The sequence below is a fragment of the Lampris incognitus genome, chromosome 13 (genome assembly GCF_029633865.1).
Source record: "Lampris incognitus isolate fLamInc1 chromosome 13, fLamInc1.hap2, whole genome shotgun sequence".
Lineage (NCBI taxonomy): Eukaryota > Metazoa > Chordata > Actinopteri > Lampriformes > Lampridae > Lampris > Lampris incognitus.
Window position 1 is genome coordinate 47994754 of NC_079223.1, and position 27199 is coordinate 48021952.

General features: G+C 45.1%; 1 protein-coding gene across 4 annotated transcripts in view; it reads right to left on the reverse strand.

Annotated features, from left to right (window-relative positions):
• Positions 1 to 27199, reverse strand: part of ltbp1 (latent transforming growth factor beta binding protein 1) — a 281927-nt gene that overhangs the window by 203423 nt on the left and 51305 nt on the right. For all 4 annotated transcript variants that reach the window (XM_056292168.1, XM_056292167.1, XM_056292166.1 and 1 more), the window contains exon 4: positions 1888 to 2039. In XM_056292168.1, the coding sequence (XP_056148143.1) occupies positions 1888 to 2039 (152 nt within the window). The remainder of the gene's footprint in view (positions 1 to 1887; positions 2040 to 27199) is intronic.

Consider the following 27199-nt stretch of genomic DNA (forward strand, 5'->3'; position numbering starts at 1 on the left):
TATTTTATTTTTCTCCCTTTTTTCTCCCCAATTGTACTTGGCCAATAACTCTATTTTCCCGAGCTTTCCTGGTTGCTGCTCCACCCCCTCTGTCTATCCGGGGAGGGCTTCAGACTACAATATGCCTCCTCCAATACATGTGGAGTCACCAGCCGCTTCTTTTCACCTGAGAGTGAGGAGTTTCACCTGAGAGTGAGGAGTTTCACCAGGGGGACATAGCACGTGGGAGGATCACGCTATTCCCCCCAGTTCCCCCTCCCACCTGAACAGGCACTCTGACCGACCAGAGGAGTGCCAGGACACATACCCACATCCGGTTTGCCACCCGCAGACATGGCCAATTGTGTCTGTAGGGATGCCAGACCAAGCCGGAGGTAACACGGGGATTCGAACCAGGATCCCCGTGTTGGTAGGCAACAGAATAGACCGCTAGGCCACCCGGACACCTCATTTCCCCTTTTCAAAAGTCAGTTCGTTTTTTGGGGGGGGGTTTCATTGGATACTGGTTTTTATGAGTTCCAAGTTGTCTTGAGCAGAGCATCAGTGATACTCAACCGTGTGCCATGGAGTGCCATATGAATAAGCCCGTTTTCCTTCCTACCCAACACAAAACCAGCTGATTTAACTGGTAAACAGCCCTTCAACTAGATTGGAGAGGACTAGCAAGTGAAATCCACTGGTGTTGTGTTGAACTGGAAAGAAAACCTCTATACACACTGCTCTTTATGACATGTGGCGGGGTGTCATTGGTTCAGATACAGTATCAGTTCAGAGGAAGGCAGAATAAGGAGTGGCTCATCTGGGCAATGAGAAACACCTGTTTCTAATTAAACACACTGCCTACTTTTGTGTGTCTTAAAAGGCAAGTGAGAAGGAAGCCCAGACATGCTGAAATGCTGACTCTGTGTATGCTGAACAGATGAACTAATGAAAGTTACACTTGAAAGCCTTTGAAAAGGAGGATAAGTGATACTGGACTTGTGTTACTTAAGTTAACGAAATTAAGTTAATTAAGTTAATTAAGTTAACTTAAGTCCTTAAAGGAATCTGTATTGACCGTGTACCCGGCCTCTGAATTGTGTTGCATAACGAATAATGTGAATTGGAGCAGTGTCTGTACCGTGTCACAAGAGTCACCAGTTGAAAAGCAGTCCAACACTGCTTTTGTTTACATGGTGATAAACTGGTCTGGATCCACATTTTCAACCTGAAATGTACTACTTAATGTTTAATGGCTGGACTAATAATTCGTGACCAACATTCATTTGATCTGTATTTTGAGGCTATAAACAGTTGTTTACAACTACAATGTCTTTAAACAATGGAGCACAAACCTGCACATTGAACTATATAGCATGACCAAAGCATATGTTGATTTTTTCCCCCACCTTTTTCTCCCCAATTGTATCCGGCCAATTACCCCACTCTTCTGAGCCATCCCGGTCGCTGCTCCACCCCCTCTGCCGATCCGGAGGGAGGGGGGGGGGCTGCAGACTACCGCATGCCTCCTTCTCCGATACATGTGGAGTCGCTTCTTTTCACCTGACAGTGAGGAGTTTCGTCAGAGGGACGTAGCGCATGTGAGGATCACGCTACCCCCCCCCCCCGTTCCCCCTACCCCCTGAACAGGCGCACCAACCAACCAGGGAGATGTGTTAGTGCAGCGACCAGGACACATACCCATAGACATGGCCAATTGCATCTGTAGGGACGCCCGACCAAGCCATAGGTAACACGGGGCTTCGAACCGGGATCCCCATGTTGGCAAAGAATATTTTCTATCCCCATGATCCAAACGCTTCCAAGAAAATATGTGGATATTTAAATCAGCACCCAAATTGTATCTGTTAGAATAGGAAAGTCAGATTTGCAGTGTTGTCTACTCACCATGTATTGGGTTGTGTCCCACTGTCAGAGGGATTGGCCTTTCATGCTGGGGGTGGACATGGGTCTGGGTATGTGTGGTATGTGTATGGTAGTACTTAGGCTTGATAACATACTGCTGACTTGGACCCGGGTGCATTGGCACGGATTGGATCCTGGGGGAGAAAGGAGCACAACATTTACCGTATGTTTAATTTAAAAAATATATATATATTTGAGGCTGAAATCTTACTGCACACTGTCAAAGCAAACACAACGGGTACTCTTGCAATATTGATTTAACACAATTTCATTTGGTACCCATACGTAGTTGGGCCACATGGTTTACATATATAAAATGAACGACTGGTATAATAACAGTGAATTATCACAACATAATCCTACTGTACACAAGACACTTAAGGCATTTTTATCTTCCTGGAAAAACTGAAGGCATGAAGTAGAATCCCCTCCAAAACACATCATAAGTAATAATAAAGGTGCTGCAGTCAAATGTCTTTTCTTTCATCCTTGTCCAACTATGTACAGAGATGAGATGAGATGAAACATTGTTCTTTCCAGTGGACACTAGACAGAGGTAATAACCTCACCTGTCCATTTGTGTGTTTATGGGTATATGTATGTGTGAATGTGTGCCACTTAACAAAAAAGACTACCAACACATGTAGAAACCAGATAAGGTGGATGAGGGGTAAAATACTTAGTTAACATCACAGAAAGTTGAATCAGTTCATCTGGACACAACGTTTATTGAGAAACGTTTCATCATCATCTAAGTGACCTCTTCAGTCTCAACTGACTGCAGGTATCCCCACCCTTATAAACAATTAACAACAATATGACCAAAACCAACAATCGATTTCATATGCAAATTACTGTGACCATTAACTAGAGTTACGATGACCATGTGTACTATTCACAGAGGATTTGGGAATGTTTGTAATCACAGCATTGTAAGATGGTGACAGATGTACCCTTAGCCCCCCCCCCCGTTCAGGGATGGTTGTTCCCTTTTCACATAGATGGCCTCTTTGACTCCCTGTTCAAACCAGCGTTCCTCCCTATCAAGGATGTGCATATCCTCATCCTTGCAAGAGTGGCCACTGGCCTGTAGATGGGTGTAGAATGTGGGGTCCTGGCCTGACGTGTTAGCTCTTCTGTGTTGTACCATCCTCTTGGCCAGCGTCTGTTTAGTTTCCATCCATCCATCCATTATCCGAACCGCTTATCCTGCTCTCAGGGTCACGGGGATGCTGGAGCCTATATCCCAGCAGTCATTGGGCGGCAGGCGAGGACACACCCTGGACAGGCCCAGGTAATCACACAGGGCCGACACACACACATTGACACCTAGGGACAATTCAGTACGGCCGATTCACCTGATCTACATGTCTGGACTGTGGGAGGAAACCGGAGCACCCGGAGGAAACCCACGCAGACATGGGGAGAACATGCAAACTTCACAGAGGATGACCCTGGACAACCCCCAAGGTTGGACTACCCCAGGGCTCGAACCCAGAACCTTCTTGCTGTGAGGCGACCGCGCTAACCACTGCACCACCATGCCGCCCACTGGTTAATTTCCCCAGTGTACAATTCAGGTATTATAAGGGTGGGATACCTGCAGTCAGTTGAGACTGAAGAGGTCACTTAGATGAGTGTTGAAACGTTTCTCCCAATAATCATTATGTTCAGATGAAGTGACTCAACTTTCTGTGATTTCCTTACCTGGATTATTGAGCATGCATCAAGATACTTAGCTAATACTTAGTTTAACACTCGGCTACTTCATGATAGAGTGAAAAAGGGACAGAGCAACAATACGAGTCCCCATTCTCTTGAGCGCTTCCCCAGTGATAAAGAGAACAGGGAGAATTGGAAACACCGGTGCTTATCTGAGTGCTTCATGGAAAAAAAATGACGGTGTGTCTTTTGGGAGACTGGAGCAAGCATGGCCAAGAAAAATCTCCCGTTAGCTAAGGCTCAAGGCAGGGACCTTTCCTTGAGGCTGGTCTGTGCTCGCATTATTACGGACTCCACAAATCAACATGCACATGTGCACACCCATGAACAACAGCACACACCACACACACACACACACACACACACACACACACACATACACACACACAACAACACACACTCAATAAATCATGCTTATCCACAGCAGAGATGTGTCCTTGGAGCACCCTTACTGTGAAGAAATAATGAAAGAAAGAGAGAAAGAAAGAAAAGATGAGCTGCTGATTGGTGACCCCTCCTTTCTCCTGCCCATCTTTCTTTCACTCGCATTCAGCCACAAACAGAAGGACTTTTAAAGCCTTACTTTGGTTTCAATTTATTTCTTACCTGGCAGGAGGTGAAAGAGTTGAACACTCCTGTATTGACAGAAAGCACAGACTTAGCATGTCCTCTCTCTCTCTCTGAGGGGAAATGTGAGTGAGTGGATAGAGTAGCAGCATGTTACTTCGGTGTGAACGAGTTTCTAAAACTTGAGCTTTTTTCTGCCTGTCTTGTCATTTTCATGTGCTTTTTGTTGTTTGTTGTGTTCAGTTAGGTTTTTGTTGTTTGTTGTGTTTAGCTAGGTTTTTGTTCGTTGTATTTAGCTAGGTTTTTGTTGTTTGTTGTGTTTAGCTAGGTTTTGTTGTTTGTTTTTTGTGTTTAGTGAGGCTTTCGGTGTTAAGTTTAAGTGGAGTAGTTTTCTTTAGTTAGGGTGCTGAATATGGAGCTGCCAGGGAAGAGGAAAAGAGGAAGGCCAAAGAGGAGGTTTATGGATGTGGTGAGGGAGGACATGCAGGTGGCTGGTGTGACAGAGGAAGATGCAGAGGACAGGAAGAGATGGAAACGGATGATCCGCTGTGGTGACCCCTAACAGGAGCAGCCGAAAGCAGTAGCAGGTAACAGTGCTACCGACCCAGTGGGGCAGTATGCCCGCTGTAGGAGGTGGACAAATGGGGTTCGACAATTTGACACGCCGGCATGCAATTAAAGTGGCACCGGTGGTCAAGTGCTCAGTGGAGGAGTGGTGCTTGGGGGTAGGGGAACAGGTGGGATATGGAAGCATATGATCTGCATCCAGAATGAACCATGCTGTAGTTATTTTCCTTGATCGTGTTGATAAAGTCAACCAGGTTGTGGTAAGTGGTGTGGTGACTAAGGACACATTTACTCCCGTTCTGCTGCTGGTTAATCCAGCCAAGAGAATCACTATTCTAATGCTCCCCCGTTCATGGGAAATACGGTTTGGACAAAGAGCTTGCAAGACACAGCCAGCTAGTGTCACCAATAAAAATGGTCTCTTCGGGTTACAAGTCTCCTCTCTTGAAACACTGTGTCTCATAGGAGACAAGTTTTTATGATTCTGAAAAATAATGTGGAGGATTTGGATTTGGCCCAAACTCAGGATCGACGAGTTTGATTACACTGTTTTTGTAACATCTGGTATGATGAAATGTTTTGGGTGTGGGACAGAGTGGCATTTAATGAGGTCTTGTCCTGAAAGGAGTGAAGAAAGGTCTGATCCTCAAGGGCCGCTGCCTTCCCCCGATGCTGCTACGAGTTCCGCATCTCCGACTGGAGACGGCGCTGCTGAGTCGGTACAGGGCAGACAAGAGGCGGGGGAGCAAGGACAGGAGAAAACATTCAGGTTGTGAAACAGAAAGAGACTGAGGCTGGAAAAGATAAGGAACACGGATAGACTGAGCAGGTAGGAGAGAGCAGTGTGTAGGATGAGCAGGTCAAAAAAGGTGATCACAATGAGAAGGTGCAGAATTTGAGCAGGCAGAAGTCGGTGGCCAGGATGAGCAGGTAGAGGAGGATGAACAAAATAAAAGAAATGAAAACCAGAGATGGGCAGTAATTCAATTAAATGTATTTAAAATATGTATTTAATTACTTTTGAGTATTTTGTCATTTGTATTTTGCTGGACAGAAAAAAAAATAAAAGATATAATTTGTGTCAAAATACTTAAAGAGCTTGTATTTGAAATACTTAAAATACATTATATAATGTCATCCATCCATCCATTATCCAAACCACTTATCCTGCTCTCAAGGTCACGGGGATGCTGGAGCCTATCCCAGCAGTTATTGGGTGGCAGGCAGGGAGACACCCTGGGCAGGCCGCCAGGCCATCATAGGGTCAACACACACACCTATGGACAATTTAGTACGGCCGATTCACCTGACCTACATGTCTTTGGACTGTGGGAGGAAACCGGAGCACCTGGGGGAAACCCACGCAGACACAGGGAGAGCATGCAAACTCCACACAGAGGAAGACCTGCGACGACCCCCAAGGTTGGACTACCCCGGGGCTCGAACCCAGGACATTCTTGTTGTGAGGCGACCGCGCTAACCACTGCGCCACCGTGCCGCCCTATTTAATGTAATTTTATTGTCAAATAAAGACACTTATCCCCAGGTTTAAACTGTAGAAAAAAACTGTACAATAATTACCCTACTTGTTTTTAAAAGATATTATATATTGGATTTATGGGTGAAATTTGAAAAAAAAAACATTAATTAGTAAATTAGAAAAAACAAAAACAAAAAAAACATTACTAAATTGTCCGTAGGTGTGAATGTGTGTGTGATGGTGTGTGCGTGGACCCTGTGATGACCTGGCGGCCTGTCCAGGGTGTCTTCCCACCTGCAGCCCAATAACTGCTGGGATTGGCTCCAGCATTCCCGCGACCCTGAGAGCAGCGGTTTGGATAATGAATGAATAATGAACAGTGTCTGGCTAAATGCAAGTGAACCATGTGACATTTCCTGTCATGTCCAGCAGCACTCATTGTGAACTACCGTATTTCATTTGTGTTCCTTGTGACCAGTAGCTTGAGGAGAGAAGCTGCTTTGGTGTTTGGTGCAAATTTCCCCTAAGATAAAGGTATGTAATCAAAATATGATCAGATATTGCATGCTAAGGCAAGCTTTCTGAATGACTAACATACAACAGAAGGACTTCCGGTTTGGGGAACATGTGAGAGGAAGCATAACTTCAGGCTCTCCCACTAATTTCTTTCAATTCTTGCTTTTTTCACCATCCCAGATAGTTTTGAAGTAGAGTCGTGAACGGCTAACTGACTTTTAACACTCCAGCACGATGCCAAAACATCATAAATTATCAAAACAAGACGAACCAGACGACATGCCTGCAAGCAGCGGCTCCTCCGAGACAAGCATCGTTAGCATGATAGCAGACCTCAGGGCAGAGATTAAGATGAGCTTCGCAGTCCCAGAGGCAAAATTTGACAAAATACAGTCTGTGGTGATGGAACACGGTCAACGCATCGAGTCTTTGGAATCAAACGCCAACCTCCAGGACCAGCGCATCAGTAAACTAGAGGAACGATGTGAGGCTCTAGCTGCAAGCAATGCTATGCTGATGGCTAAAAAAAGCGGATTTGGATGGACAGAGCCGCAGAAACAACATCAGAATCATCGGCCTCCCTGAATCCATTGAGGGGCCAAGACCCACTGAATTCTTTTCACAACTCCTGGGCGAACTACTGGGCGAACAGATTCTCTCGTCACCACCGGAACGGGACCGAGCACACAGGGCACTCGTCGCTACACAGCAAAACGGAACAAGGTCGCGGCCTGTGATTACGATACTTGAGGGTCTACCTGCATCTGCCTGCCTGGTGTACTTGGATGACTTGTTGATCCACGCTTCCACCTTTGAACAGGAACTTGCAAACTTGAGAGATGTTCTAGGTAGACTGCGGCAGGCAAACCTAAAGCTCCACCATCAGAAGTGTCAGCTTTTCCAGCGCCAAACACTATTCCTGGGGCACATCATCAGTGGCGCTGGGATAGCCACCAACCCAAAGAAAGTAAAGGCGGTGGCAGGGTGGCCTCAGCCAGTTAATGTCCCCCAGCTGAAGAGCTTCTTGGGCCTGGCGAATTATTACCGACGTTTTGTAAGGAGTTACGGAGACACTGCCAGCTCTTTACATGGGCGGAGACAGTGAAGCCGTTTCAGTGGACAGAAGAGTGCGATCGAGCATTCAGGGCACTGAAGGAGGCCTTGGTCATCTCCCCAGTCTTAGCCTACCCCTTACCAGATTGTCCCTTCATACTGGATACGTATGCTAGCAACAAAGGAGTGGGGGCAGTACTCTCATAGGTGACAGGGGGCAGGGAATGGGTGGTGGCATTCTATAGCCAAGCCCTTAATCAGTCGGAGCGAAATTACTATGTGACGAGGCATGAACTGTTAGCAGTGGTGAAGGCTACGGAACATTTCCACCCCTACCTGTACGGTCAGTCATTCAGTCAGGACAGACCACGGCTCCCTACAGTGGTTGACCAACTTCAAACACCCACCGCCCATGTCTCAAGACCAACTGCTGGCACTGAAAAGAGACAGGAAGAGATGCAGGAAGAGAGATGCCAGAAAAGAGAGAGGGAAAGAGACAGGAAGAGTATCACTTACTGCAGGCTGTGGAAGGCATCCCTGTGGGGTTAGAGAGTTTAACGCTGAAAGTCCTAGGTCAGATGCAGGCTGATGACAGTGAAATCACACCTGCATTGGAGTGAAAGCTCAACGGAAAATGTCCACCTGGGTGTGACGTGGCTGCACAGGGCCAGCTGGTGAAGAGTTTGTGAGCCATGTGGGACTGCCTGGAAGTGAAAGAAGGAGTATTGTACCGCAAATGGGAGTACTCCAGTGGAGGCAGTGTGGTGTGGCAACTGATAGCACCAAAAGCCCTCAGACAGGAGATACTCAGGCAAGCTCATGTCCTACCCACCGCAGGGCACGTTGGAGCCAACAAAACCCTGGCACACGTAAGACAGAGGTTCTTCTAGATTAGGCTGCGCAGTGATGTAGACAGCTGGTGCTGGAGATGTGATGCATGTGCCGCCAGAAAGGATCTACCACGGCACCCCCGGGTCGAGATGCAGCAGTATAATGTTGGAGACCGGATGGAAAGAGTGGCCATTGACATTCTTGGCCTCCTGCCTCTCTCAGAAAAAAGGAACCAGTATATCTTGGTTGCCATGGATTACTTCTGAAAGTGGCCAGAGAGCTACGCCAATCCAAATCAGGAAGCAACCACAGTAGCCGAAGTCTTGGTCAATGGGTTCTTCACAAGGTTTGGCATACCTCACAAAATCCACACTGACCAAAGTCGCAATTTTGAGAGTCAAGTCTTCAAACCGATGTGTCGTCTCCTACACATCAAGAAGACACGCACAACGGCTTTGCATTCCCAAAGTGATGGGATGGTAGAGCGATACAACTAAACCCTCCTGGTTCAACTGTCGCTCTTCATCCAGAAAGACCAGCACAACTGAGATGACTACTTACAGTTGTTGCTGGCCTATCAAAATGCCGTGCAACAGAGCACAGCATGCACTCCAGCATTGATTATTTTTGGCCAAGAACTGCACACTCCGATGGAAGTCCTGTTTGGATGCCCTCCGGGAGAAGAGCTGGCAGAAGCAGGGCCTGCGTATGTACAGCGCATCTGGGTACGGATGCAGAAAGTTCACGAGTTTGCTCGAAATCACATCCAAGGAGAAGCCAAAAGACAGAAGCAACAGTACGATACTCGCACTCATGGAAAGCTGTATCAACCAGGTGACCGTGTGTGGTTACACTGTCCTCTGTGCCAGAGAGGGTTATGCCCCAAACTAGTGAGTCATTGGGAGGAGCCCTGCACTATACTGGAAGCCCTGTTCGATGTAGTGTACCGAGTACAGAAAAGTGGACGGCGGAAGAAATTAGTGGTTCACCAAGACCGTTTAACCCCATACAGAGGAGGAGAGAGGGAAGTTGAGTCAGAGCATAACTGAGGGGTGGACCCAGTCCCTAGAGATGACTGGAACTACCCAAGATCCAGAACCCATCCCACCAGGGCCCTATACCACGGTGGTTGACGCCCGGCTGGAGTTTGGGGGCAGGGGCGATGGCAGCTTGGGATGAAGCAGAGTCAGAGGCATCTTTGTGGACAGAAATGGATGAAGAGGGTGAACTGCCAGCAGGGGTAAATTCAGAGGAGGAAAAGGAGAAGACAAACTGGGGCACATTGAGAAGATCAAGCGAAAACGTCACCCAGCCCAGTGCTACTATTGTTCAAGAGTAGCTGAAGAAACCGAGATTTGAAGACAAAGAGTTCCAGGGAGAGACAAAAAAAAAAAGTTCAAGATTTCTTTCCCACTCTCCTATGTCTCTGGCTATCTCTGTCTCTTAGGTTAGAGGGGCCAGGGGTGTTTGAGATTACCAGAGCCATCAGTGTGAGTTGCTGCACAGAGATTTTCACATTCAGAGATGAATCATATCGGCTTTCTGATATGGGAAAGTAGGTGACCACTACGGGTGGGCTTTTTAAGGGTTTTTAGATGGGTGTTTAGTGAAAGTTGGCGGGGGGGGGGGTCTCATGATTGGGACTGAGCAGCAAGCAGCTAGTGCAGGTCATGACTGTAAACAAAAGGGCAATAAACCTGACTGTTTACACCGAGATTACGTGGTCCTGACCTTTCAATAGATCGAAACGCTTCAATACTTACTAGCTAGTAATGTTAGCATACCAGCTAAAGTAAAAAAAACAAACCACTGTGCCAATTCATTTTGAAAGCGCAATGACCAATAGGAAGAATCCAACTTCTGTGTTTACCAGTGACGTAGTTGGTTGGCCGACCAATCGTGTAACTTCAAGGATGTCATTGGTCACCTGATCCAGCGGCCCAATCGTGTAAAATTATCACCCAGTCACTCTAAACATGATCATGGACAGACATTTCTGTGCATTTGTAGGGCTTTCCCAGTCCAGCCAAAAAAACAAAAAAAAAAAATTCAAGCAAGCATAAAAACTTTATAGGGAATTTTAGAGATTTTATTTGACATTAGCCTTTTCCATCAAGTCTGTTTAATTCTACACAATGTAATCTGCATAACACTAATGGAATGGAATAGACTGAAATGTGGTCACTGATTCCGTCCATTGTCATGACAGAGGCACCATTGTGGCTTTTATGTAAATATTGACTCAAGAAATTAAATTCAGTACTGCTCTTTTCTCTTAAGTGTGACTGGAGGAATCCCTGGAGCTCTGGCTATAATAATGTCATATTTATTCATGATCACGTCTTTGAAGGTTCCTGACTTTATTATCCTGAGTCCGCCTTTGGGAAATCTCTGCATAACTCAAGTCTTCTCTGGTGTATCTGTTTTCACTAGCTGTTGAAACCAGAGTCTGACATGTGATCAACTATATGACTTGTCCATGGATTTTTACCTGCAAGTTACTGGGTGGCTGTGTCATAGTGTTGGCCTGTTGTGAGGTGGACAGTAATGCAACGGAGATATCTCTCACCTAGGTCCTCATAATTGGCAAGCATGAAACTCAGAAATAATGATGTTACCTGTGACTACTTTAGGAGTCCTAACATCCAAAGTGGCTTCAGCTACTGACAGCTGCAGCAGTACTAGCTGTATTGAGAACTGAAGGGATTCGAATCACCCTGTCTAAAAGGATGGGTTGTAATGGAATACAAATAACAGCGTCATGTCTTCAGACTACAAAAATATATATATATATATATATTCAGTCCATGTTACATTTCAAAGCACTTCAGATTACAGTTACTTATAGAATTTTGAGGGGAATACTTTTAAAATACTTCCCCCCTAATTAGTGTTGGTTTTATGGGCAGGACAGTGTATTCACGTTTTGTTGGTGGGTGAGCGTAATCTCATGCAAAAACTGAATGAAGGAAATCATATTGTAAAGGTCCCCGAACGTTGAATCAGTTCATCTGGACACAAAGTATAGAGAGGTGCCTTCATCAGTCTCTGCTGATTGCAAGTTTCCCCAAACTTATAACCAGCACAGTTGCATAATGACCGAAACCGGCGATCGGTTTCATATGCAAATACTGTGACCATTAACTAGAGTTACAATGGACACATGCACTATTCACAGAAGATTGGGGAATAGCTGCAATCACAGCATTGTAAGATGGCGGAAGATGTACTTTTAGCCCCCCTCCTAAGTTCAGGGATGGTCATTCTCTTTGACTCCCTGTTCAAACCAGCATTCCTCCTTATCAAGAATGTACACATCCTCATCTTTGAAAGAGTGGCCACTGGCCTGTAGATGGTTGTAGATTGTGGAGCCCTGGCCTGACGAGGTAGCTCTTCTGTGTTGTGCATTCAGCTTCACAGTGTCTGTTGATTTAACCAATGTACAAGTCACGGCAATCCACCTGGCACTTAACAGCATACACTATATTGCTCTGTATTTTAAAGGGTTAAGGGGTTACGTATCCTAGATGGCCTTTCGTGGCATCCTAGACTGGTCTCCATACACCCCAGCATCATGTGAAGTGCAAAATATAACCTCTCCATGATGAATGACCATCCGTGCGTGGTGAAGAGCCACACCCTCCTCGTGGTAATCCTGTTAATGTTGTCAGGCGACAACAGAGCAGAACACAGCGGCTCTAGAGGAGTAAACCTCAATAATAAATCCTGCTATTCCTATGGGTAGCCTAGGTGCATTCATCGATAGATTGATGCTATGGACCCGGGGATGTCGTGGCTTTGCAGATGATCAATGCATCTTGACAATGGAAAGGCACAAAATCTCCAATTAGCGGAGAACCATAGAACTGCATGTGGAGTAGCACCCCATGCTTTAGACAAACATGCGCAACTGAAACCATATAGGGGCATCCCGACGGACGACCTAAGTGAAGTGAGGTTAAATTGTTGGCTTAGGCTGCAGTCTGCAACTTGTCAATGATAAAACACATGGAAAACATCTTACTTGCTACAATATATTTATTCTATGCATCATAGTTCATGTAGGCCCTCCCATCAAACTGCCCACCCGTCTGATATGCCCTGGCACTGACCCTGGTCCTGATTAAGTAGTAATCATACAATCTTATTTCACATTTCTTCTTTAATGCACCACATATCAGTAGAGCACAGCAGTAATGGGTAGATGGTAAACACATATTGAGATAATAGCAGGGAGATAACAGTAACACCGAGGAATAAGCAACAATGTGACATTAAGGTTAATAAAACAGTAAAACTGTTTCACAAGTGCCTTTTGAAGACATTCTAAGTGTGATCTGAATAAGTTACTTTTCTTGAATATTGTAATTCAATGCATTACTGAGTTAGGACAATGTTTTCAGTATTCAGGCACTACATAATTCTCCCCCACCCTTCCTCTCCATAATCGTACTAGCAGTGTCAGTAGCTGCACCCCACCATGCTCTTTCTCTTACTGTCTGAGCTGTTATCACTTACTATTGTGCCCATCTACTACTTGACAAGATAGGCAATTTTGGCGATGACGTCTTTGATACCGATATGCAGCAAAGTCTACATCTACTTTGGTATTTGAATCTCCTATCACTCTCTCTTGATGATCAAAGCCACGCTTACGCTAAAACCACTTGACATGACATAGATTCTTGTCTATGAAACTATTTCGATTTAGTGCTCAATGATGTGGGTAGTAGACACAGGAATTTCGCTAATTGCCAACTTTGTTGTAAGTCACTCTGGGTAAAAGTGTCTGCTAAATGAGGAAACACAAATGTAAATGCACTGTCTGCCATTTGAATCTTTTCCTCTTCCTCACAACTAGCTTAATAGCCCAGGGTTGTAAATCAGTCTTTTCCTATGCTGTGCCACGACAGTAACTTCCACAGGCGTTGTGGGTTTACCTCCTGGGTTCCAAATTTCATGAATCTCTGGATCAACTTCCACCCTTTACATTTGCATCTTGTGCTTTCATGTCTAACATTTTAACACGGTAGGTGAAGTTTATCAAAGCAGAGGCTAGTTAGCATCAGGGTAGCATAGCAATCTATTCAACTGCTTACCAACACGGGGATCACCGGTTCGAATTCCCGTGTTGCCTCCAGCTTGGTTGGGCATCCCTACAGACAATCTGCAGGTGGGAAGCTGGATGTGGGTTTAGGGGTGTAAGAAAATATCGATACACTGGAGTATCACGACAATATCTTTTATGATACTGTATCGATTCTCAAAATCAATATATCGATTTTTTTTACTTGTTTACATGTAAAGGTTCGTGACATACACTTTGTGTTGTGTGTAACCCCATGACCACTAGAGAGCAGTGTTGTAATCTATCTTCAGCCATTTGACTCTTCCACTCCAACGCAACAACCTAAACTGAGATAGGAAGTAGCATAAGCACAAAGAACACAGGCCTGTGAAATTGCAATATATCGCCTTTCTTACAGTATCGCAATATATCTTGATATATTGAATCGTAACCCTGTATCATGATACCTATCGCTTTGCCACATTCTCGCCAATACACAGCCCTAGTGGGTATGTGTCCTAATCGCTGCACTAGCGCCTCCTCTGGTCGGTTGGGGCACCTGTTCGGGGGGGGGGACTGGGGGGAATAGCGTGATCCTCCCATGCTCTATGTCCCCCTGGCGAAACTCCTCACTGTCAGGTGAAAAGAAGCGGCTGGTGACTCCACATGTATCGGAGGAGGCATGTGGTAGTCTGCAGCCCTCCCCGGCTCGGCAGAGGGGGTGGAGCAGCGACCAGGACGGCTCGGGAAGAGCGGGGTAATTGGACGAGTTCAATTGGAAGAAAATCAACAACAAAAAAAGTAGAGGATAGTTTAAGTTCCTGCTGTTATCTGTGAAGCCTCCGGGATGTTGTATATGCCATCCGATGAACATTGGGAGCATTGTGCCATGCACAACAATGTTACTTGATGGCAGAATGTGATAACATAAATAACTGCAATGCTGTTGCAGGTATATGGTCACAGACCCATTGTCTGGAAAAGAGAGATTTTTTTTACATTCAAACTCCTTTCACAATGAGTCATTTAGTATCATTACAGAACAAATGACGGAAAAGGTGTAAAAGGTTCCTAAATCTGAAAAAGGAGCTCAGGTACAAAAGAACAAACCAACAGTCAACGGTAACAGAGGGCTTCTCTCCGAGTCCATGAGAAAAGTTAACCCTCTCTTCTACAAGAAACAATTAAAGGAATACTGTCCTTAATTGCTGAGACCAGAGCACACTTTGAGAATAATGCTTTATGTTCTTTGTTTGTTTTTCCATCTACTTATGGCCGAAACGATCTCAACCTGTTCTCAAACTTTAAATGGGTAAGAAGCCCGGGTCCCTGGCTTGGAGCTGGGCGTGGAATACGAGTGCCCAGTGGGCCACTTTTGGTAAGCAGAACTAGTGCTGCGGGATGAGCCGAACTCTGGGTTAAGGCGGCCGATGCCGATGCTCATGAAGGGCCAGGGGGCTACATGACCTCGGGAAGTTCCGGAAGGTACATGAGTGTTGGTATGTTGCCTGACGGTGATTCATTAAAACCAACAAAAGCTAAATAAAGCCTCCGTTGCAATTACTTACATTTGGACTCTAGTCTGGCAGGTAATGAGAGTTCTACAGTATACAGTCTCAAAGTGACATGTGAATTTAATGGCTAATTAAGGATAACAACAAACTGGTGGCAGTGTCTTATCAACCCAAGACACACGGAGGGGATTTATTCAATACCATCAGATTTACAGAGGATGTGGTGACAAGTACCGATGGGAGGCAATGAACTTGTGCCAACATGGTCCAGTCCATAAAGATTTCTTTGAAAGTCAAATGAAAACTTTGCTGATATTGCCAGTCAGTTTTGCCTTATTTCCAGCTTGCAGTCTGTAGTATATTGATTCATGGTGCCAGAGAAAAATATGACCCCACTCATACAAACAAAAAGATAATCATTATCTATTCAAACCAAGCATCACTTGGCTGTGAATGCCCATCCATAGTTAGAATGGAGAAACATTTCACATCACTTATCTTTGTAATTAGGTCTAATATACAGGATACAGACAACCATGTTTAGCTAGAGAGTAAGTACCAGAGCGTTGTTCACAGGACACGTGCTTCGAATTTTGATCATGCAGAATGACTTTATTATAGGTAAGAAGCTTATCTCCGCTTAGTTCCAGGAATGGATTATGCAATTACAGATGGATGAGAAAGTTAATTTTCTTGAGTTAACAATGTATGAAATATGAAATGAATGACTCAACAACTTATTGTTAAGGTGCCCCTTGTATGGCTTCGAAACCCTAAAAGTGACCCAAAGTATGATGAATTAAGCCTGGCTATATTACAAGGCAGCAGCTCCCAGGTGTGAATGGCTTTAACTGGTTCTCTGTGAAACAAGGAGGTGCAGAAAATGAGCAGCTGGAATTTCATAAAGGTTAAAACAGGACATTACACAACAACCCTTTGGGAAGGTGGGGTTAATGTATGAAGATTAACGTATGAAGACGCGAGAAGGAGCAAGAGATATACGAGGTGGTTTTGCAGAGGGATGGTTAAGGTCCTGTCATGTGTTTTTAAGATAAGTCTCTGAGATTGAATCTGAGTTACCCTTGGGCTTGAGAAAGGGGTTGTGGGGAGAAAGAGGGAATAGCCACAGAAAGTCATGAGAGATGTGACAGAACAGAACAGAACAGTCACCTGACACCCAGCTCATAGCTTCAGCCCATGAATCAATTTGGCCCCTTGGTGCTTTATCTATAAATGGTATATAAAATAGCCTTGCAAATGACTCCACTTTCCAACATCTCTAATAGCCACTGTGGTTTTGTAATGCCGGTATGTGCAGGCTGTGCAGGCGTCTCTGTCTGCTGCATGTAGTGTATGCATGATGGTGTGTATGGCTCTATCTCTTCCACTGTGTATTCACAGTTCATCTCATTTGGATGAGGTTTATTTGATAGAATGTGGCGTCCGGGTAGCGCAGCAGTCTATTCCGTTGCCTACCAACACGGGGATTGGTGGTTCAAATCCCCGTGTTACCTCCGGCTTGGTCGGGCGCCCTACAGACACAATTGCTGTGTCTGCGGGTGGGAAGCCGGATGTGGGTATGTGTCCTGATCGCTGCACTAGCGCCTCCTCTGGTCAGTCAGAGCGCCTGTTCGGGGGGGAGGAGGAACTGGGAGGAATAGCATGATCCTCCCACGCGCTACGTCCCCCTGGTGAAACTCCTCACTGTCAGGTGAAAAGAAGCGGCTGGTGACTCCACATGTATCGGAGGAGACATGTGGTAGTCCACGGCCCTCCCCGGATCGGCAGAGGGGGTGGAGCAGAAACCGGGATGGCTCGGAAGGGTGAGGTAATTGGCCAAAAAGTACAATTGGGGAGAAAAAGGGAGGAAAATCCAAACAAAACAACAAAAAAGAATGTGAGGGAGAGTCTTCACTCGGTGTGCATGTCTACAAGTATTAGCATGCCCAGGAGCATGTTTGTATGTCTACACGTGTATATTTTACATACAGCCACGCACCTGAACTATAATGTAGAGGTGTATGCATGCGTGTGTTCGTGGGCACCGGTGTATTTGTTTGACAAAATCACAAAGAATAACTTTATGCTTTTCCTGCCCTTTTGTATGTGTCTAAGTGGGAGAGTACTGCTGGCATCGTGTGCCTGCCGCTTCTCCCTTCGTAGCCCCCCTTCCCATCCACCCTGTATGTTTGTATTATGTTTATCCGTTGTCTTGTTTCACCCCGTTTATTGTAAAGCGACTTTGAGTGTTAGAAATGTGCTATATAAGATTGATTTATTATTATTTTATTGGAAAAAAATTACGTGGTTTTAGTTGCTATAAAAGATGCACTGTACAATATAGATTGTTGGAGAGCACTAAAAAATGGCCCGAAGGACCTGACTTATTAGTAAGTGTAAAAGTTTTGCCACTGGTAGATTCCTATTCGGCAATAACTCACTGAAACTTTGTTCTTTATTCTGTTACTTTGTTCAAAGGTTGGTTCACATTGTACATCATGCATACGGGTGCATACGGGTGCATAGATGATAACGTTGGGACAAGGGGATGAAGGTCACCATGTTCTGGGTAGAGGTCGTTGGTCTACTTTTGATTTCATCTACACCAAAGGAATACAAAATTCAATTCAATCTTTGAGTGCAAGATTTAAGTTAATCCACACAATTCATCATACAGTGACAACAAAACTCAGCGGGGTTGTGATTTGGAAGTAGTTATATTAAGCAAAGCAAAGTATGTTAATCAAAAAATAATATAATGGAAAATTAATTTAATAAAAAAAGAGGTTGTCAGTATTTGCAATTGATAGATGTGTGTGTGTGTATGTGTGTGTATGTGTGTGTGTGTGTGTGTCCTGCTGAACTACTATGGGGCAAAGCTAACTACTCAAAAACACCGCCATCCAGGAGCTCTGTCGGTACCCTATCCACTTGTTCTTTTTTTCCTTGATCCCATTTCACTCTCCTCGTCCCCTACTTCAACTCAACAGCAATTTAGGGTCCAGACACACTAAACCGACTAGCAGCGACGAACGCCGACTGTTGCATCACGTCACGTCACCTGCTGTCTGGGCCAAAAAGTAGCACTTGAACACACCGCAAAGACTACAGCCGACAGCCAACTTGCAAGTACATTCTGCACTGACTCGCTAAGCTGAACATGTCTCCTCCCAGATGATGACACTCTTTTACACAAGTTTTACTGAAACAGTTTTAGTGTATAGTTTTGTTTTGTTTTTTTTTTGCTTTGTTTGGTAATTTGACTCTGGCCAATAAAAAAAAAGGCTTGATAGACTCATCAAAAGGGCTGGTAAGATTTCAGGGAGAAGTCAAGTCCAGTTTACTGACCTTTATAATAGGAAGGTGTTAAGAAAGGCTACTTCCCTTCTGGAGTGCCAAGGTCACCCCCTTCAGCCAGAGTTTGAGCTGTTACCCTCAGGTGGTCGGTTGAGGACGCCCTGTATTAGGACTAAGACATACAGGGCTTCCTTTGTCCCCACTGCCATTCAATTGTTAAACAGTAGATAGTGTTCATCTGTTGTCTGCAGATCGCTGGTTTCCTTGGTCTAAAAATGTAAGTCCTTTGGTTCTCTGTGTCCACTATGTCCTGTTGTCAATTCTGCCTTGGTGTTTGTATGTTTTGTTTTGTATGAGTTTTATTATACTGGCTGCAAACTAATTTCCCTGTAAGGGACTATAAAAATACATTGACTTTGAACAGCCAATCAGATTGATCTCTCCCACCAACGGGCCCTGCCAATTCAACATGGGGAATCGGCCGAAAAGCTGCCGACAGGGGTCCAACTAGTGCCGATGGTGCGGGACACACCGCAAAAACTAGGGTCGCAGACGCTCACCGACGGCCTGACATTAGCCGACGGCCGACCGTCTGCCTGGTGTGTCGTAGCCCTAAGAGAGATAAGTTCGGCCCGAGATCTAAACCCTGTCCTGTGTGATGACCATCTATCTCCGAGCCAGAAAGACGAGGTCGCAGCATTAAGAAACGTTTTGCTTACATGCTTTTGATCCGAAAATGATGCACAAATCTCATGCACTACCGCAACAAAGCTCTCACGAAGTGGTGGTGGTGCTGCCATAGTCGCACACCTATTATCAGAACACGTGAAAAGTTGTTGGAACTGAAACGACTCAATATGATAGTGTAGTGGTGTACAGTGGTTATGCATGTATTTAAAGTAATATTATAATATTATCACCAATATCCCCTCCCCCTTTTCTCCCCAATTGTACTTGGCAAATTACCCCACTCTTCCGAGCCGTCCCGGTCGCCACTCCACCCCCTCTGCCGATCCGGGGAGGGCTGCAGACTACCACATGCCTCCTCTGATACATGTGGAGTCACCAGCCGCTTCTTTTCACCTGACAGTGAGGAGTTTCACCAGGGGGACATAGCGCGTGGGAGGATCACGCTATTCCCCCTCAGTTCCCCCTCCCTCCTGAACAGGTGCCCCCTGCACTAGCAGTGACCAGGACACATACCCACATCCAGCTTCCCACCCGCAGACACGGCCAATTGTGTCTGTAGGGACGCGCGACCAATCCGGATGTAACACGGGGATTCGAACCAGCGATGCCTGTGTTGGTAGGAAACGGAATAGACCACCATGCTACCTGGACGCCTGAAACACTAATATTTTCTAACATCACTGGTTACTTCAATCGTCATGCATTTTATACTGTCTCTCTCTAATGGAAAAAATAAGTATAAAAGGTAGATTCATTTTTTTTATTTCTCTTTTTTTAAGAGCTCTCCTTAGTCCAGCTTCTCACTTGATCTTCGTTCTGATAGTCATGATGTCATCACAATCACTCATTTAAATACAACCAATCAGATCAAATCATCACAATATGGAACTCTGCCCGCTCCTACCGCCAACCCTTGCTTATACTTGTCACTCCAAGGTCAGCACATGAATATTAACGAGGACTACACCACTCCCTCACAGTTCTTATGGATAAAGGTATAAAAACCAAAATATTAGTCATTTACAAATTAAAAAATACATATTTTTGAATGTTTTATTATTCCATCTACAACAGTTTAAATCAGAATATCGATTTCGGTCTGACTTTGAACACAACTATTGTCAAAGTTTGATGCCTACCTAACGTTGTCCAGGGATGTCGAACAGCTACATCAGGCTGGCTTTAATTCAACACTTGATTTGGCCAAGCCGTACATCTGCCGACAGTCACTTGTTAGAGAGTCAGGAGTGAAATATTCTTCTCTACTCTCAATGGGTCACACTTCCTTTTTAGGCCATTTAGAGACCTATCCACATCTCAACAAGTCACGGACAGGTTACTGAATCCCCATGCCTTACATGTTGCTGCCTACTTGGAGGACATCCTTATCTACGACAACAGTTTCCGTGAGCATCTTTCATCTGGGTGTGGCACTGAGGTCCTTTAGCTGGACTCAGAGCAGGCCTGCCTTCAGACAGAACCTAAAAATATGCCATTGTGGCTTATCCTTGGTCGAAGTCTCAAAAGGACGGGGCGTCTGGGTTGCGTAGCGGTCTATTCCGTTGCCTACCAACACGGGGATCGCCGGTTCGAATCCCTGTGTTACCTTCAGCTTGGCTGGGCATCCCTACAGACACAACTGGTCATGTCTGCGGGTGGGAAGCTGTGTGTGTCCTGGTCGCTGCACTAGCACCTCCTCTGGTTGGTCGCCTGTTCGGAGGAAAGGGGGAACTGGGGGGAATAGCGTGATCCTCCCACGCGCTACATCCCCTGGGAAACTCCTCACTGTCAGGTGAAAAGAAGCGACTGACATGTATCGGGGGAGGCATATGGTAGTCTGCAGCCCTCCCCGGATCGGCAGAGGGGGTGGAGCAGCGACCGGGATGGCTCGGAAAAGTGAGGTAATTGGCCAAGTACAATTGGGGAGAAAAAGCGGGGAAAACTCAAAAAAAAAGTTAAAAAAAAGTCTCAAAAGGACATGAGGCTGTTCTTGGATCTGGACAGCAACAAAAGACATTTCATGGCTGGATTCTATGAGCAAACCAGTCCTTCATCTGACCTGACTTAACAAGCTGCCTAAAATCTAGTCCAGAAGATAAAAATGGGCAGTGTGAAAGTGACCCCTTTCGTGGGGAGGGAACCCCTGCAGGTCTGCTCAACCTTAGTGGTGGTGATTGGCTACTAGTTTTTACAGCTTCTAGTTTGAAGTGTTCAAATGCCATCTTGGGTGAGTAATGGGGGAGTCATCTGTCAGCTTACACTAGTTTCAAGACATTAGTTAAAAGAAGTAGTAGACGGGTGGTGTTAGCAATTACTGTCTAGCAGAATATTACTCAGCAACAGTCATATTACTCAGCAACAGTCATGTCTCACAACGAACTCTTAAATGACATCGACTAATTGGCTAACGAGAAGGTTACATCATGCGTCTCCAAATAAGGCCATTTACAGCCATATCACTCATTGACCTAGATACCAGCATGCTTACTGGAGTCCCTCTGCCTCTGATTGTGAGGCTGCCCCTTCCCTCACCCCTCATTACAGACAATGTGAAACGGCATTCAGAGCATATCTTGCTTCCACAATGCGACATATTTCCAAGTAAAACAGGATATTCGGGCCAGACAAAATTTAGGGAGGGATGTAATTTGACCCTTCAGGATTCGATTGGATGGCGCAATACATTTTATGATGTATTGGTTGGAGTGTCGCTTGCCAACCCGCTCAGATTTGGTGACGGGATCACAAAAACTTGTCCGAGTATGAGGGTGATTTGATTTTGAGGTAAATAAAGTAAAAAACAGATTTTTTTTTTTTGGCACAAGTTGTAGAGTAGGTGCACATAATATGACTGGGAAAATTAACTAACCAAAAAAAAGTAAATTTTCATTTCACATCGTCTTTAAGCACTTCCAGCAGAGTGAAAGGCAGGGCAATGTGAGTCCCACCTAAACTTTTACTACAGGTAATGCTGCAATTACAGTGAATATTAATGCAGGGTACCCTTGGCAGCTACTTATACCACCTTCACCATCAGCCATTCTGAGTGTGTGTGTGTGTGTGTGTGTGTGTGTGTGTGTGTGTGTGTGTGTGTGTGTGTGTGTGTGTGGTTAAATAGAAAAAGAGAAAACAAGAGAAAGAGTGAGTGTGTTTGTGAGGGAGAGACAGTTAAAAGACAGCCTCTTGGCATGTGCTGACACAGTATAGATACTGCATATAAACACTGGGCCTGTTTTCTCAGGGGCGTATGCGGACTAGAGACGGTGTTCTGGGCCAAGTTAGTACGGGTGCTGATTATTGCTGGCACGGTGTGTCTGTCTGGGCTGTTCTGCTCTTTGTATCCCCACCTCTGTGTCTCTGTCTGTGTTTCTCCTCCGTGTCTGGCTACATCAGGTCAACAGCTCTGCTTTACACAGAGGTGTGATCCCCTCACAGCCGCCCTTATCTCTTGGACTTCATCTCCTCAGCTGGCTGACTGTTGTTTCTGACATCAGAAGCTCCTTCACACAGAGGTGGAACTAACACATGAGGTAAATAAATCTAGACACACAGAAGACACTCGTCACACGGTATGAGCTGCATTGCTGTTCAGGGTCAATGCTGTTTTTTGGGGGGGGGGGTTTATCACAAAGGCGCATTTTAGTTAGAATCAGAATTAAACTGCAGTATTTGGGCATTTCACTAAAAGGGGGAGGCACATGTTTTCACATCTTATTAGGGCTGAATAATGTTGAAAAAAACTGATATTTTTGTTTTTGCGACAAATATTGGAATATGGCGTCCAGGTGGCGTGGCGGTCTATTCTGTTGCCTACCAGCACAAGGATCGCCAGTTCGAATCCCCGTGTTGCCTCCAGCTTGGTCGGGCGTCCCTACAGACACAATTAGCAGTGTCTGCGGGTGGGAAGCCAGATGTGGGTATGTGTCCTGGTCGCTGCACTAGCGCCTGCTCTGGTTGGTCAGGGCGCCTGTTCAGGGGGGAGGAGGAACTGGGGGGATTAGTGTGATCCTCCCACGCACCAGGTCACCCTGGTGAAACTCCTCAGTCAGGTGAAAAGAAGCAGCTGGCGACTCCATATGTGTCAGAGGAGGCATGTGGTAGTCTGCAGTCCTCACTGAATCAGCAGAGAGGGTGGAGCAGAGACCGGCACGGCTCGGAAAATAGGGTGAATGGCCAAGTACAATTAGGGAGAAAACGGTGGGGGGGGGGGGGGTCCAAAAAAAAAAGACATGTATGTTAGGGTTAATACTCCTGCCTGTGCCCCTGAGCAACGCAATAGAAAGAAGAACTGGAGCAGCCGCCCACTGCTCCTATACAATAGGATGGGTTAAATTGTATGTATGTACAAATGACAGTGTCTTCTATTCTATTTTATATTATTTTCAGATGTGCGAGAATATTTTCCTTCAAAAGTTGTCATCAAAAAGAGGACCCTGCTAGATTTTGTTTTCTATCAACTCAGGCAATAAGTGTTTTAACCAAACATGACCGATGGGTCCAATTTGCCTTCACAATGCATTCGTGGCCATGTGACCATTGCACATGCGTATATTACGATGTCAATCTGAAACAATACACGGTTCACTCCAATTTCATGATAGAACAGCTGGTCACCACCCTTTCCTCAAATACGTCCAGAAGCTCCACTTTCCAGCCATCGCTGAACGACCACACCACTTTACCGACAGTGTGTAGGTTGTCCAGCCTCCATCACCTTTGTTATTTACTTATTTTAGTTCTATTGAGTCTGTGCTGTTTTGTAGCTGTTTTTGGTCATGTCTTGTTGTGTGCCTTAACTGTTTGTATCTTTTTGGGAAAAGTGCAAAATTTTAATAAACAAATGGTTTGAAAAAAAGAAAAAGAATAGTTGGTCCCAAGTTCATTTTTAAATGTCCTGGCAACGGTGTGTCCAAGTAGCGTAGCGGTCGCTGCACTAGCGCCTCCTCTGGTCGGTTGGTCGGGGAGCTTGTTCGGGGGGAAGGGGGAACTGGGGGGGAATAGCGTGATCCTCCCACGCGCTAGATCCCCCTGGTGAAATTCCTCACTGTCAGGTGAAAGGAAGCGGCTATCGGAGGAGGCATGCGGTAGTCTGCAGCCCTCCCCAGATTGGCAGAGGGGGTGGAGCAGCGACCGTGACGACTCGGAAGAGTGGGGTAATTGGCCAAGTACAACTGGGGAGAAAAACAAATGTCCTGGCAACAAAGAGTAGAGATACATACATATGTATGTAAGTAACCTGCTCACATCTATTTCAGCATCTCTGATATATTCTCTGCACCGCTGCACTTTATCACCTCTTATTTCACCTATATAAGTCAATCCCTGTGTATATATGTGAAGACTGTTGTGTTGTAGTGTTGTTATTCTATGTTAAATAAACTGAGAGGGCCACAAAACCGCAGTCAAATTCCATATATGTGCAGACCTACATGGCAAATAAACATGACTCAGAGAGAAAGAGAGAGAGAGACAGACAGAGAGACAGACAGAGACAGAGAGACAAACTCCTCAATGCATAACAATAGACTTTGTCCCTTCTTTTGGGACAAAGATATTCATTTTTGAATGTTTGTGTCCTTATATATCTAGGCTATTTGTTACTTTGTAATTATCTTTAAAACAATAGTATGTTGCTTGCTCATTCAGACAATCATTATGTTCTGGAATATGCTTTGGCAATAATGTAATCTTAACATCCATGCCAATAATAATTATTTGCATTTGAAATTGATTTGAATTTGAAATTCAGCGAGAGAGAGAGAAGAGAGAGAGAGAGAGAGAGAGAGAGAGAGAGAGAGAGAGAGAGAGAGAGAGAGAGAGAGAGAGAGAGAGAGAGAGAGAGAGAGAGCACAACTGTGAGAACAAAGACAGTGGTGAAGACAAGTGAAAAGTTATGAACACACGATCTTATTACAGTATCAACAAAATATCTGCCCTGCTGGTAATGCCTGCACGTTTACACAGGAAGAAAAGGAAGGATAGAAGAGCCCCATCAGCCTCGAGAACCGAAGAGGAGACACAGCTGAGTTCTTCATGGAGAGATATGTGAACGGAGGTGGGGTTGGCCCTCAGTTATGTTCGTTCTACGACTTCATTTTATCTGGTCACACTCACACACTGCGCTCCAAGGCTGGCCTCCACAATCCTGCTTTCCAAGTCCTCCTTTTCCCTCAGAGAGCTGACACACTCTGCTCTATCGTAATGAACCCACTGAACCTGACCAGAGCCTTTCCACATAATAACAATATTACAGCATTAGGGCAGGCAGACAGCAGAGCGGGAAAGGAAGGATATCCCTGTATGTCAGCGCCTCATTGCGGCTAGTCGGGTCTCGGACCAGTTGACTTGAAGCAATACCAACGCCCTACGAATTCGGCAAAGCCCTGGACCAATGCAGTCTACTGAATTTACAAAGATAATATTTTCTGAGCCAATGCATCTTGAAAAATGGGCTGAAAAGATGCAGTAACTAGACAGGGGTTGAGGCCCTAGAAGAAATTCCTTTGTCAGAGAGGGTTCCACACTTCCACACACACCCCATAAAAACAAGAAAAAAAAATAGAAAGAAAGTTGGACACCGGCAAACTCCCATTGAGCCTGCCCTCATAGCTCATGCATCACATACTGCATTGTGGAGAGAGAAGCAAAGGGAGTGGCAGGGTTAGTGGTGTATGTGTATGTGTGTGTGTATGTGTGTGTGTGTGTCATCCTGCTGCTGCCTCTCTCACAGGTGTGGATAAATGAGGTCATTTTTGCCTCATAAAACGGCTCCATCAGACTGACCCCTGACCCCACCTAGAAACTGCCGCTGTGAGCAGCACTGCTTATTAAACCATCAACACAAGATAAGCCCTCCGGCTGCTCGGCTGGGCACAAAGCAGCTAGCATCAACAGGTAAAAAACTAGCTCAAAGAGCAAAGCAGCCGAAATTGCTAGTCATAGTTAGCTTTGCAGCTAAAGACGTAATACTTAATTCTTTTTATATCAAAACTGCCATATTTGATTCCTTTTCCTGCTGGCATTTTTTGCAACGGCCATTCAATAAATTAGCATTCTGTAATTGTTCCTCTGAATGCTATTTTTCATTGGTACCGGCAGGGTCTGCCATTCCTGCCAAGTATTCAAATGTAATGGCACTAGCACAGGAAATGTGTCAAGGCTGCCAGCAAAAAAGGAAAAGAAAAAGAAAATAAGAATGAACTCGCTGGTCAAATGCGGAAGAATGAGTGATACACCCTAAAATACAAAGTCAAACGTTATCCAACATTAAATTAGGATTGAAAAATATTTATAATGGCTTTGATGGCTCGATTTGTTGCTCAGTATTACCATGTCAGATGACATTGTTGATCGACCTGTTCTCCAAAATACACGTTACCGCCGGATTATCTTGCCAGCGTTAGGCCAAAATCTGCGATCATCAAAAATGGTGACATGCTTGCACATGAACGCTTTCTGCGAGTTTAAGATTTCATTCGTTTCAAATGAAACTCTTGGACTGTGATAGAAAAACAAACTTATTGTGACCACCAGATGATGCCAGATCCACCAAAACTAAAGAAATTAAGATTAACCCTGTGGTAACTTCCACTCTGAAAGGACCAATCAGCAACTTCATGTCCCGAGACCAAATTTACCTAGGATGGGCAAAACCAATATTTTTATACAGAGGCTCACTCTGACTATATTGTAGGAGCGAAGGAGCTCACACACACACGCCAGAGAACGAAGTAGAAAAACCCCACTACACGGAAACTCCTGAAAATAGCATCTCTTAACAAACAGCTACCCCTAGCGGGAGTATGGCTATATTACCATTATCCTAATTAGTATTAACTTATTTTTATTATGCTCATATTACAACACTTCTCCCCCCTTAAGTTCCCCCAATGCCAAATGTAAATGAACTCGGAAAACAATAACAGTGGTGTCTTTAGCCTGCGTACACCTAAAACTCATACTAGTGTCTCAGCAACCGTTTGACAGTAC